Source organism: Mustela nivalis (assembly GCF_964662115.1).
Source record: "Mustela nivalis genome assembly, chromosome: 10".
Taxonomy (NCBI): domain Eukaryota; kingdom Metazoa; phylum Chordata; class Mammalia; order Carnivora; family Mustelidae; genus Mustela; species Mustela nivalis.
Genome location: NC_139029.1, coordinates 3,468,109 through 3,480,643, shown reverse-complemented (window position 1 = coordinate 3,480,643; position 12,535 = coordinate 3,468,109). Strand labels below are relative to the sequence as shown.

The following is a 12,535-nucleotide window of genomic DNA, read 5'->3' as shown; positions in this document are numbered from 1 at the left end:
CCTGGCCAGTGCTTGTTTAACCCGGCGCTCTTTTGTAGAGTGCCTTCCATCTTTGGGCCATTATCCAGCTTCTCTGCACGTGTTATTCTGAGTTCTGGGATAAGTAGTCTCTGTCTCTGCCTCTCTTGAATTCAGGGTCAAACCCAGAGCCCGACCTACAGAAGGCGTCCCATAAAGTGTTACTGATCAATTAGGATAAGCTAGGAATTAATATTCAAGCTGGGTTTTGAAGGATGAGTAGGAGTTTGACAGCAGAAGAAAGGGAGTGAATTCTAGGGGTAAACCACCGGATCTCTTAAGGTTCTTCCCTACCTGGGTTCCATTTGTGCTCCAAGCAGCAATAACCCAATAACCGTAACAATGGCTAATGTTGTGGGCCAATGTACTATCCAGAGTTCTTTTACTTGTATTAATTCACCTAATCTTGACAACAGCCTTAGAAAGTAGAAAATGTTACCCTAGGAAGCGGTAGAGCTGGCATACAAAACTGAATGGGGCTTTATAAATAAATTATGCAGTAGTTTCCCTCTGCAGGGGCAGTAGGAGATGGATGTTTGTTCTTGATACATGGGCTTATCAAATCCGTCCATTCCTGTCTTCATCTGTTACTTTTTTTTTTAATTTTATTTATTTATTTGACAGAGATCACAAGCAGGCAGAGAGAAAGAGAAGGAAGCAGGCTCCCCGCTAAGCAGAGAGTCTGATGCAGGGTTCGATCCCAGGACCCCAGAACCACGACCAGAGCCAAAAACAGAGGCTTTAACCTACTGAGCCACCCAGGAACCCCTCTTCATCTGTTAACGGAGCAGACCCATAGGCCATACCCATGGGAGGGAACACAGCAGCCAAGGTTACCCAAGTATACAAATCGACAAGTACGGTAATGACAGACTGTATCAAACGCTCCAAAGAAAATCACCAGGATGATGTGAAGGAGGGAGGGCAGCTGGGAGGGCGCACTGCGTAATCACGGGCAGAGAGGGGCACCGAGCCCAAGACCTTGCAGGATGAGAAGAAATCAGACACAGGAAAAGCCACGAAGAAGAGTTCAAAGCAGAGGGAGCAACAAGTAGAAGGCCCCAGAAGCTGGAATAAATGTCAAGCAAAGCAAAGTAGACCAGTGTGTGTGGAGACACAGGAACTCGGGGTTGAAGTGGTGCTGAGGATGGAAGGGGTGGGCTAAGGGGTATGGGTCCCAGCGTGGGCAGAAGGGTGAGGGGTAGAGTGAGGTCATGGGGGTGGGGATGGCCCACTTGACATTCTAGACTCAAGATACCAAGGAGGCCTTTGGTTGTATGTGTCAGGAGTCCCGGGGGAGTGGAAGCCACCATCACTTTGGGGGATTGGGGCTTCCACTATGAATTTTGGGGGGATGCATTCAGTCCATAGCAGGGAGAAAGGAGAAGGGGTGGTAACCCATGGGAATGTTAGGACGTCAAGAGATTGCCTTTTTTTTTTTTTTAAGATGGGGGATATTAAAGAATGGTTAATCCCCGAGTGTCTGGCTGGTCTTCTGTGGGAACAAGGGCTCTTGTTGCAAGGTAATGCGATGGGGTGGGACTGGGGCGTGCATTGATGTTGCTGCGTGTTTAGATGTGGGAGTATCTGAATATTCTTTTTGCACTGCTTCTACGTTTCCAAATAAAGAGTAATGGAAGTCACCAACCGAGAGGAAGGCTGGGGAAGGCAGGCTGGCATTCTCACCAGAGTAGGAAATAGTCACTGAGGAGAGGACATTAGGGTTATCAGGCAGCCGCAAGGGCTTGCTGGGATTAGGAGCTGTATCAGCCAGGAGAAAGCACACCAATTTTTAATAGAATTTAATGTAAAAGGATTGTCAAGTGGATACAAAGACTGGTGAGCCAGCTAATGGAACAGGTGAGATAAGGACAGTAGCAAATGCGGGAACCACTGGTACGGTGGTTTTATCAAAATGTAGACGCTTAAAGCAGGGGCCCCAGGGAGTTAATACCTTGGAGTGGGAGCATGTGGCTGGGTTGGGCTGGGGTTGGGCTGGGGTCTCCGAGGAAAGGAGACTGACTGGTTCTTTAAGTGTTGGAGTAATTGCAAACCAGATTCAGTTACTGTTTCTGGAATGTTCCACCCATGGCCTCTACCAGGATGAAGAAGCAAGACATTGACAGAAGAGGAACAATCCGGAAGCAAACAGGATGACGTCCCTCCAGCCCCCTAGGGCAGAGGAACAGCAGTCGTTGGCAAAGCAGGGATGTGGTCTGCAGGCGAGAGGAGCAGGACGTTTTGGCACTAGGTCAACGGGCACAAAAGGCTGGAGTTTAAACCCAGACCATCAGTGTGGTGTTTCCCCCAGGTGAGGGCACTGCAGCCAGGTGAGCGGAGGACACCTGCAATGAGTGCGGGTTACACCAGAGGATGGAACGGGTGAGGAGGAGAAGGGGCGAGGGTGGGTGGGAAACAGCCCAGGCAGTGGGTGAAGACCTCGGCGACTCAACGTGCGGTGCCGGAGCCCCCCCGCCGGCAGCATCTCGGAGGAGCTCGTGGAAGTGCAGAATCTCAAGCCACGGAGACCCGCGGAACTGGAGTCTGCGTTTCGAGGAGATCCCAGGGGATGCCTGCCCACCGGGCAGCTCCAGAAGCGCCGCACGGGAACTTTTGGAACCGGGAACGGGAAGGCACGAGCTGGAGTCCTAGGCGGGGACAGGGCTGGGAGGGTGGGCGACGGGGTCCAACCGGAGAGCGCACCCGAGCGCAGCAAGCAGGGCTGGCCCCGGGACACGCGGCCTCTGGCCCCCGCGGCCCCTGGGCCCCCGCGGCCCCTGGGCCCCCGCGGCCCCTGGGCCCCCGCTTCAAGGCCGGGCACTTCAGGTAGGAAGAAGCCGAAGTGCCCGCTGGCCTGTGCACCCCGGGACCAGCAAGGCCTCGCGTCCCCTAGTGGGCGGGTTCGAGTCCCATTCCACTAGCTGGTGACACAAGGTTTCGTGATTTCCTTATTTCTTTTCTCTTTCCAAGACTTTTAAAAAGGAGAGCGAACCCCTTCATTTCTCTTTGGGCTCGTCCAGCCCAGCTACCCCCCTCCGACCGCAGTGGGACCGGCCACCCGGCCTCCACTCCCCCGGCCGGCGAGAGGACGGGCGTGCATTCGGGAAAAGCAATCGCTCCCCGATCGTACGGAACAGGCCGAGGCGGTGGCGGCCGAGGGGCGTGGCAGAGCGATTGGTACGGCCTGAGCCCTGCGTGCTCTGCGCGCTGCCGGCTCTTTGCGTCTGCGCAGTCCGCCCACCTCCCTTTCTGCCTCCGCAGCCGCCATGGCGCCCGTGGTTAGTATGGCTCCGCGTGAGGCCTCGGCTCTGAGGCAGGCACGTGGGCCTCGCTGGCCCGGCTCCTGCTCGGCTCGCGCGGGACGACGCTCTGCACAGTCCGGCCGGGGCCGGGCTGGCAGGCCGGCTGGAGCGGGCCAGGGCCGCCCCGGGGCCCAGCACGTTATGGGCGGAGGAGGCCGCGGCCTGGGGCGCGAGAGGAGCCCCGGAGTCTCGGAGGCCGCGGCTCAGGCTCGGGCCTCTGGCTACGGCCAGCGGGGAGCTGGAGCGCCCAGGCTGCGGCCGGGGCCGGCGAGGGCCCCCGGGAGCCCGGCCGGCGTGAGGCGTCCAGGGTCTGGGCCTGCTTACCTGGGCGGAGGGCGGGGAGGAGGTAGGGGACCTGCCCCCCTGGGGAGCCGCGCATCCGGGAGGCCTGCGTCCGGGACTCGGGGACCAGGGGGACGGTGGCCTGGCCGGCTTGTTTTCCGAGAGAGGCTTGGGTTTGGGGATCCGCGCAGCATCCATGGGGGGAGTTAGATCCTCGGGGCCGCACCTGTACGGACCCTGTTGGGTCTCGGGCAAGGCCCAGCTCCATTCAGTTGCAGCCGGGCGGGGACCCGGGTCGTGCGGCGCCCTCGTGTCATCCACCTGCAGCTCGCCGTCCTTGTGCAGGTTGCGTGAGCGAGTCGTGTTCTCGCCCCCCTTTTCCTGCTGGGACACCCTTGTTAACGTTCTCGGTTCACCTTATTCTCTCTGCCCGTGCAGGTTTTTAATGCCCGTGTATTTGTGCGCCTTCGGTTTAAAACCTTGGCGGGGGGGGGGGGCATGGAGCCTGTCGTGGGCAGGTGTTTCATGGGCTGGTGGTGCATGTCCCGGGCTAGGTCTTAGAGCATCCCTTTTGATGGTTACTAGGAAGAGACGTCTTGAAAAGACACCGGTGATGTTTGCAGTAGCTAAACGTTTGGAAAGTTGACCCAGTCAGGTCTTAGGTGAAATTCTGTTGAACGGGAAGGGAGACAAGATGTGTTCCTGGAAGTCTTTTTAGTCTGTAGGGCGTTTTAGAGTGGAGGAGTAGGTGAGCAGGTAAGGTTATACAGATGTCGGAGTTTGTGGAGGCAGAAGACTCTTGTTGAGAGTCAGGGAACTGGATCCTTGTTGGATGTGCTCAGGCCGGTGGTTTAAGTCAAAACCCAGAAGTTGATAGTTGTGTTGTGATTAGAACCTTCTACATTAGAGGATTATGAATTATTGGTTATGCCTTAGAATTAGAACTAATTTTTAGTTTTAGCCTTATCTTCTCCCAGCTGAGTTAGATGTGTTGCTGGGACGAGTGGTTCCCATTGTGCTTTTCCGAGAAGGTAGTTGGGAGAGGATCAGGGAGAACAGTTTACGTGGATCTGGACCCTCGTCCGGAGTTAGGACGAGTACTCGCTCCAGATCAGAATTGTTTCAGGTTTGCGAGGCGCTTGTACGCCTGCCCTAGTCCTGGAGTCAAGTGAGTGTTATATCTTGAAACTTCATTTTGGAAGTTTTATGGTAAATAAAAGGGAATGTTCCTTTTATTGTGGTTTGTAAGATCACAGACCTTCCTGCCCAAAGAGATTGGGCAGGCTGGAAAGTGTAAATGGGTCAATTGTGCCAGAATGAGGTTTCCTTCAAAAGGGCATGAGTCCAGGTCCCAAAGCACGTAGAGCAGCCTCTGGGGTATCGCCCTTGGTCGCTCTCGGGCAGAGCCCAGAGTGTCTGGGCAGGTCTCTTGGGTGGCTGCTCTGCAAGGGGGCACAGCTCCACAGGTTTTGTGTTTGTATGGACTTTTCCATTTCAGGCGTTTTAGGGTTTTGTTCACTTTTTGGTGGTTGGGGGGGGGCTGATTGTGCTTTCATCTCTTTATCATTTGTGTACCTTCTTAGAAAAAGCTCGTGGCGAAGGGGGGCAAAAAAAAGAAGCAAGTTCTGAAGTTTACCCTTGATTGCACCCACCCTGTAGAAGATGGAATCATGGATGCGGCCAATTTTGTAAGTGACACCCTTGACGCCACTCAGGACGGTGACGGATCTTCTGGGGTGTTGCTGAGAAAACCTGCCGGAGCACATTTCCAGTCTCAAGCACTTGTAGGCAGCCCTGCGGTTCTGGCTCCATGCACAACCTTGGAACTCGGGCTGGTTACTTGTTTGTTTGTTTTTTTAGAAGATTTTATTTATTTATTTGACAGATCACAAGTAGGCAGAGGGGCAGGCAGAGGGGGGTGGGAAGCAGGCTCCCCGCTGAGCAGAGAGCCCGATGCGGGGCTCGATCCCAGGACCCTGAGATCATGACCTGAGCCGAAGGCAGAGGCTTTAACCCACTGAGCCACCCAGGCGCCCCTAGTTACTTGTTTTGAAGTCTGGCTTTCTCTCGCGTGTGTCAGTGGTGAGGAGGAGACATCAGCGCTAGAGAACCACCTGTCTTCTTCTCCATCTTTCCTTTTGTTTCCAAAAATGATTTACTTACAAGTTTCCAGGAAACCACGAACTAGATCAGTGGTTCGCACTTCGGGTGTGTTTAAACATAAGCATGGAGCCCTGATCTGCATGGGACAAGGTGCCTCCCCCGGGCCTGACTGCGGGACAGATGGCAGCATTTCTTCAAGCTTCGCGTCTTGTTGGGCGTCAGAGCTGCAGTGTTCATGTTCAAATATCCTGCTTGCTGATTTGTACTTGGAGCTTGTTTTTTCCACATGCTGCTCGGTCCTGGTACCTTGCCCCCATATTTGGGCTCATTTCCCGGTATTCTTGTATCTCCGTTACGTCAAGAAAAACTAGCCTCCCGGCTGCCTTTTGGCTGCAGCGAGGTATTGGCAGTCGACTCTGCCTGTTCCGTGGCCACGCTGGGGCTCAGACTCTGATGCAGAGCCTCCTCCTCGCCAAGGTAGTAGCAGTACAACAGGAGTGATTTCAGGTGAAAACCTAACTCAGCCTGTAGCCACTGATTCCCCTGAGCAGAATTCCAGTAACCTTTTGTGTGTCCCTGTCCCACAGGAAGTCCCGGAATTGGCTCTGTAGTCTCTCCTCTGTGCAGTGACTTCTTACTTTTTCCTTCCTAACCTTTGTGGCTTCTTCCAGTTTGTGTCTGTGATGGCCCGGCGCTGCTGTCCTTTCCCTCTCCCTTCTCTGCACTCACCTGTTTATGGGATTGTTTTCCTTCTAGAAGTTTCCAGAGGATAAAAAACTTGAGCCATTTATGAGTCTCAGAGGCAAAAGTCAGGATTTCTGACCAGTCACTCTACCCTATGCTCACTTAACATACAGTGTATTGGAAGATTCTTTAAATTTCATTTTAAAGTTTTTGGAAAAAGAGGGGCGCCTGGGTGGCTCAGTGGGTTAAGCCGCTGCCTTCGGCTCAGGTCATGATCTCGGGGTCCTGGGATCGAGTCCTGCATCGGGCTCTCTGCTCAGCGGGGAGCCTGCTTCCTCCTCTCTCTCTCTCTGCCTGCTTCTCTGCCTACTTGTGATCTCTCTCTGTCAAATAAATAAATAAAATCTTAAAAAAAAGTTTTTGGAAAAAGATTTATTTATTTTTAAAGATTTTCTTTATTTGACAGAGACGGTGAGAGGAGTGGCAGAGGGAGAAGCGGGCCTCCTGCTGAGCAGGGAACCCAGTGCAGGGCTCCACCCCAGGACCCTGGGATCATGACCTGAGCCGAAGGCAGACACATAATGACTGAGCCACCCAGGCACCCTAAAAAGATTTTTTTTTTTTTTGAAGACTTTATGTATCAGTTTGAGAGAGAGAGAGTCAGAGCACAGGCTGGAGGGGGACAGAGGGGGAGGGGTAAGCAGATTCCTTACTGGTCCTGGAGCCCTGGGAGCCCCATGCTGGGCTCTGGCCCAGGACCCTGATACCATGACCTGAGCAGAAACCAAGAGTCAGGTGCTCAAGAGACTGTGCCACCCAGGCTCCCCTTTGATTTAATTATTTTTTTCCTGAGAGCTTGGGCGAGGTGGGGGGTGTTGCAGAGGGAGAGAGCAAATCCTCAAGCCGATTCCCTGCTGAGTGCAGAGCCCAACTTGGGGCTGGATCTCATGACCCGAGCCGAAATCAAGAGTTGAATTCTTAGCTGACTGAGCTACCCAGGTGCCCTAGTGTTGGAGTTTTTATTTTATCATTTATTTATTTATTTATTTATTTATTTTTTAAGATTTTATTTATTTATTTGTCAGAGAGAGAGCACGCCCGCTCTCACAGGCAGGCAGAGAGGGAAGCAGGCTCCCTGCCGAGCAAGGAGCCTGATGTGGGACTCAGTCCCAGGACACTGGGATCATGACCTGAGCCGAAGGCAGCTGCTCAACCAACTGAGCCACCCAGGCGTCCTGTGTTGGAGTTTTTAAATAGAGGGTTGTAGGGGTTTGGGACTGAGGGGCTCATATCATTGCAAGAGCAAGAGAAGGAAATATTCCTATTTTTATCTTAATGTTTTCTTTTTGTAAGGAGTAGGCTCCTGTGCCCAGTGTGGGGCTCAAACCCACAAATCCCCGAGACCAGGAGTGGCATGTCCCGCTAACTGAGCGACCCAGGCATACTCAGAATCCTCCTTTTTGAGCAGGACCCTGAAGTCTATGCAGGTGGAGGACCTGTGGGCTTCCGGGGGGCCCAGTGTCTCTGGGCTCCGGGGCTGCTGTCCTCAGGCTGTGCATGCACAGGCCCCTGAACCGGTGACAGCTGTTCGGGTCTCTGTGTGTTGTTCCTTGCCCAGGGTGGAGACGTCCTTCCTCTGGCGGTGCTGGGGACAGTGCTTTATATTCTCAGGTTCAGAAGCTGAAGGTACTTTGTAACGGTTCGGCCCCAGGTCTCCTGTCTTGTCTTACCGTGGGCTTCTCTGTCAAGCCTTTCGTACAGAGGCACATTGGACATTGTGTGGAAGCCGTCAGGTGTGTTCATGCTTGTTACACAGAAAGTCAAGTAGTGTCATTCTCAAGTTCTTAAATTTCAGACCTTGTATTAATAGCTGAGGATTTGCTGTAATTTATTTTCAAAGACCAGACATGTGAAAAACAATTCTGTGGGGCACCTGGGTGGCTCAGTGGGTTAAGCCGCTGCCTTCGGCTCAGGTCATGATCTCAGGGTCCTGGGATCGAGTCCCGCATCGGGCTCTCTGCTCAGCAGGGAGCCTGCTTCCCTCTCTCTCTGCCTGCCTCTCCATCTACTTGTGATTTCTCTCTGTCAAATAAATAAATAAAATTAAAAAAAAAAAAAAAAAAAGAAAAAGAAAAACAATTCTGTGTTCACTGTTAGGAGTATAGAAACGGGAGCATCTGGGGGACTCCGTCGTTAAGCGTCTGCCTTCAGCTCAGGTCATGATCCCAGGGTCCTGGTGTCGAGCCCTGCATCAGGCTCCCTGCTCGGCAGGCCTGCTTCTCCCTCTCCCACTCTACCTGCTTGTAGTCCCTCTCTCGCTGTCTCTCTGTTTAAAAATAAAAAAAAGTACATAAGCGTGCACTAGTCTATTATGGGGGTGGGGCGCTCACCTCACTAACTGATCAACTTGACGATTTCCACAGGAGCAGTTTCTTCAGGAGAGAATCAAAGTGAATGGAAAAGCTGGAAATCTCGGTGGAGGGGTGGTAACCATTGAAAGGAGCAAAAGCAAGATCACTGTAACTTCCGAGGTGCCTTTTTCCAAAAGGTATGGGACCGATGAGTGTGACCTGCGGGCACCCTAGCACTGAGTCCGCCGCCCCCCAGAGTCATCGGTGTCTGCTGTAGTTGTTAATTCCTAGAATGGGGCCCAGTGCAAGGAGGCAGTGAATGAATGAATGTTGTTATGGGGGTTAAAAGCATTCAGCTTTTTTTTTTTTTTAAGATTTTAATTCATTTACTTGAGAGACAGAGATCACAAGTAGGCAGAGAGGCGGGGGGAGGGCAGGTTCCCTGGTATGAAGAGACCCCGATGCGGGGCTCGATCCCAGGACCCTGAGATCATGACCTGAGCCAAAGGCAGAGGCTGAATGAACCCACTGAGGCCCCCAGGTGCCCCTAAAGCATTCAGGTTTTGATAATTTTTTAAAATTTTGTTTTCCAGGGGCGCCTGGGTGGCTCAGTGGGTTAAAGCCTCTGCCTTCGGCTCAGGTCGTGATCCCAGCATCCTGGGATCGAGCCCCACATCCGGCTCTCTGCTCAGAGGGGAGCCTCCTTCCTTCTCTCTCTGCCTGCCTCTCTCACTACTTGTGATCTCTCTGTCCTGTCAAATAGATAAATAAAATCTTAAAATTTTTTTTTTTTGTTTTACACAGGGAAAGATTGCAACAGTAGAGTATTCTGGCTTGATTGGACAGTATTAAAAATGAGAATTTCTCTTCCTTTGCCTCTAGATCACAGTGAGGAGCTCTCGTTTTCATCGCCCGGCAGTGTTGTGTTAGTTTCAGGCGTCCAGCCTAGACCCCGAGTCTCTCCATTATTCAGTGTTCACCATCAGTGAACACTCCTTACACTTAAACTTACACTTAATTCTCCTTACTTTCCCCGTAAGTGCTTGTGTCATTGGGTGAGCGCTCCCTTGAGAGCTCCGTGCAGACCGAAGCCATCCTTGTAGTTCCCGCGGGCCCGTTTTCTTCTAAGTCGGAGACCCCGGGTCACTTAGCCGGTGGTATTCCACAGTGGTTACAAGGAATTGGACCTGTTGAGACCTCGCTCCTAGCCCAGAGCTGGCATATTCTTAGGAACTTTCAGTCAGACTGAATCAAGTGGTGGGAAATGTGAAGGTGTATTCGGACAGATCAGGTACAGATCAGCCTTTGCTTTTAGCTTTAGTTATTATCAGTCAGAAGTGACTTCCGGTTCTGCCTGGCTCGAGTTCTTTTATTTGTGCAGCAGGAGATCTGATACCACGAGAGACTGGTGCAGCCATAGGGTCTCCGGGGCATAGAAAGCCTACAGTGCTCTGGGCCTTCACATAGGTCATGTGGGGGATGCTGTGATCTGTGACCTGTTTCCACACTTACCAACCTGGTTTAAGAATGGCTCCTGACACCCCTTACTTCTGTTCTCACGGATGCTTGTTCATCCCCAGTGCAGGAGGACTGGTGCCTTGACCTTCACGGCTCTCCTCTCTCAGTGACGGTCGTTGGACTTGTAGCGTTCTAGGTGTTCCTGCTCTAGGACCTTTTCTGATCTCCAAACTTCTGTAGCTTTTCCCCTAGTTTCCCAATCTTCTATTTTGAAAGTTTTAAAACTACCTGAAATTAACCACCTTACTAGATGGCAGAAATAGTAAATGACAGAAGAATAGATGGAGCGACCAAATTGATTTATTTTTACTTCGGGAAAAGAGGATAGAATTGAACTGAGATCTTCACATCTTTGTGAAGATTGCTTTGTTGACAAGTAACACTGTTGAACAGTGTTCATTTCTTGGAGATGGTGAGTCTGTTGGTTCATTGATAGTTGGGTCCTTGCTAATAGGCCATTTTGCCTGTGTGTCTCCTTTAGTGCCCATAACAGTCGGGAGAGACGGTAAGTACCAGAGTCTCCTTTCACAGAGGGAGAAACTGAGTTTCCAGACAGAGGTTTGGAAAGGTGAATTTGCTCAGCAGTGAGTTGGCTTGGGGTTCTGTTCCCTCTTTTCCTCACGGGTTTGGGAAGATGCCCCAGGGCCTCAAGAGTAAACAAGTGAGAGAAGAAAAGATTGTAGCCTTTGTGTCGTGGGATGTCGGGCACCGGAGTCACTTGCTGCCTGTGTATAAATCGCGAGTTTTCTAAGCAGTTTGCTGTGGTGACCACTCGGCCGTCACCCAGGCCACAGCAGCCAGATGAACGCTGCGAGCTCTCACGTGCTGTGCAGGAGCGAGGGCAGGGCCGGATGGCGTCCCTTCCCCGGGAGGGGGGTAGTGAGCGTCCCGTCGTAGAAGTCTGTGCACAGCAGCCCTGAGAAACCGTCCCGATCGTCTGCACAACCTCTAAAGGAGGTTCGAATCCATGAGGTGTGATGTGTGGGGAAGACTTGGAGCTCAGAAACCCAGTGATTCTTCAGTAAAAAGATACTGAGATGGTGTGCTTAATTGTTAAGTTACTCTCATGGTATCTAAAAATATCATGTTTTTGGTGTCCACTCTGTAGTGGACGCTCAAAATCACTTTGTAGGTGTATTGCTGTGTTTAATGGACAACTGTTACAGATGCTTCTCTGTTCTCATTTTTATTGCCGGTTTAGATGAATGTGGCTGATACTTTTGGCCTCATCTTTGCTGTGTGTTTATTTTTTATTTTTATTTTTTAAGATTTTATTTTATTTGACAGCGAGAGAGGGAACACAAGCAGGGGGAGTGGGAGAGGGAGAAGCAGGCTTCCCACTCAGCGGAGAACCCCTTGCGGGGCTTGATCCTGGGACCCTGGGACCGTGACCCGAGCCTAAGACAGATGCTTAAGCCCCAGGCGCCCTATCTCTGCCATTTTTGAATGGCGGCAAAAAGCCCTAAATTGTAATGATTGGAATACGTGGGTTTCAGGAAAGGCGCAGTGACAGAGCGTGCCGGGAGGGCCTGCGGTGGTCTCAAATGTCCTTTCTCCGCAGGTATTTGAAATATCTGACCAAAAAGTACTTGAAGAAGAATAACCTCCGCGACTGGCTGCGTGTGGTGGCCAACAGCAAGGAGAGCTACGAGCTACGCTACTTCCAGATCAACCAGGACGAGGAGGAGGAGGAGGACGAGGATTAGAAGTCCTGTGTCTGGGATATTTTGTATAATCTTTAAATAAAATCTAGGAATCACAGTGGTGGTTTTCCTTGTACCTCCGCAGTGTGGCTTAAACAGAAAATTGGAGATCAGAGTAAAAGTTTCGCTTGGGCGGCCTTTCACGTATTTGTAATTAGACTTTTCTCCTGCTTGAAGGTTTCAGGTTTACATGGTAAGAATACCAAAGCAGAGAGAAGCTCCTGTAAGGGAACTGCCGGGGGTTTGACCCCCAGCAGGTGGTTAAGAGTGGAAATGTGCGCCCTCCAGTTGTCACTGTTTGACTTCCAAAAGTGGGACAGTTTTATCCCGTGCTTTTCTCAGATTCAGGTGTGCTACAGGGCTCCTAGTTTGCTGAGCAAAACCAGCAACTTACCTGAGGTTCTCTTGCAGGAAAAAGGCAGGCTTGGAAATTTAAAAAGCAGGGTTCTGGGGCATTTCAAGTTTGGGTTACAAATTACTCCCACACAATGACTATGTTAATCCTTTTCTTCCTGTAGAAATAAAATTTCCTTCGGTGCCACTGCATAGCCTACCCTCCAGAAAAGAGTGGGGA

General features: G+C 51.6%; 1 protein-coding gene across 3 annotated transcripts; it reads left to right on the top strand.

Annotated features, from left to right (window-relative positions):
• The first annotated feature begins 2,200 nt into the window (after positions 1–2,200).
• Positions 2,201–12,019, top strand: RPL22 (ribosomal protein L22). 3 transcript variants are annotated; one of them, XM_082686754.1, is made up of 4 exons: positions 2,201–2,400; positions 5,186–5,290; positions 8,813–8,937; positions 11,820–12,019. In XM_082686754.1, the coding sequence occupies exons 1-4, from the start codon at positions 2,392–2,394 to the stop codon at positions 11,962–11,964; spliced, it is 384 nt and encodes a 127-aa protein (XP_082542880.1). In that variant the 5' UTR covers positions 2,201–2,391; the 3' UTR covers positions 11,965–12,019. The 3 variants fall into 3 exon arrangements, with proteins under 3 accessions (XP_082542880.1, XP_082542878.1, XP_082542879.1); XM_082686752.1 differs by lacking the exon at positions 2,201–2,400 and adding an exon at positions 3,021–3,296; XM_082686753.1 differs by lacking the exon at positions 2,201–2,400 and adding an exon at positions 3,208–3,293.
• Positions 12,020–12,535: the final 516 nt, after the last annotated feature.

Coding starts and splice junctions, on each gene's coding strand:
- RPL22 (XM_082686752.1), top strand. Junction 5,291..8,812: donor TCATGGATGCGGCCAATTTT/GTAAGTGACACC, acceptor CGATTTCCACAG/GAGCAGTTTCTTCAGGAGAG. Junction 8,938..11,819: donor GAGGTGCCTTTTTCCAAAAG/GTATGGGACCGA, acceptor CTTTCTCCGCAG/GTATTTGAAATATCTGACCA.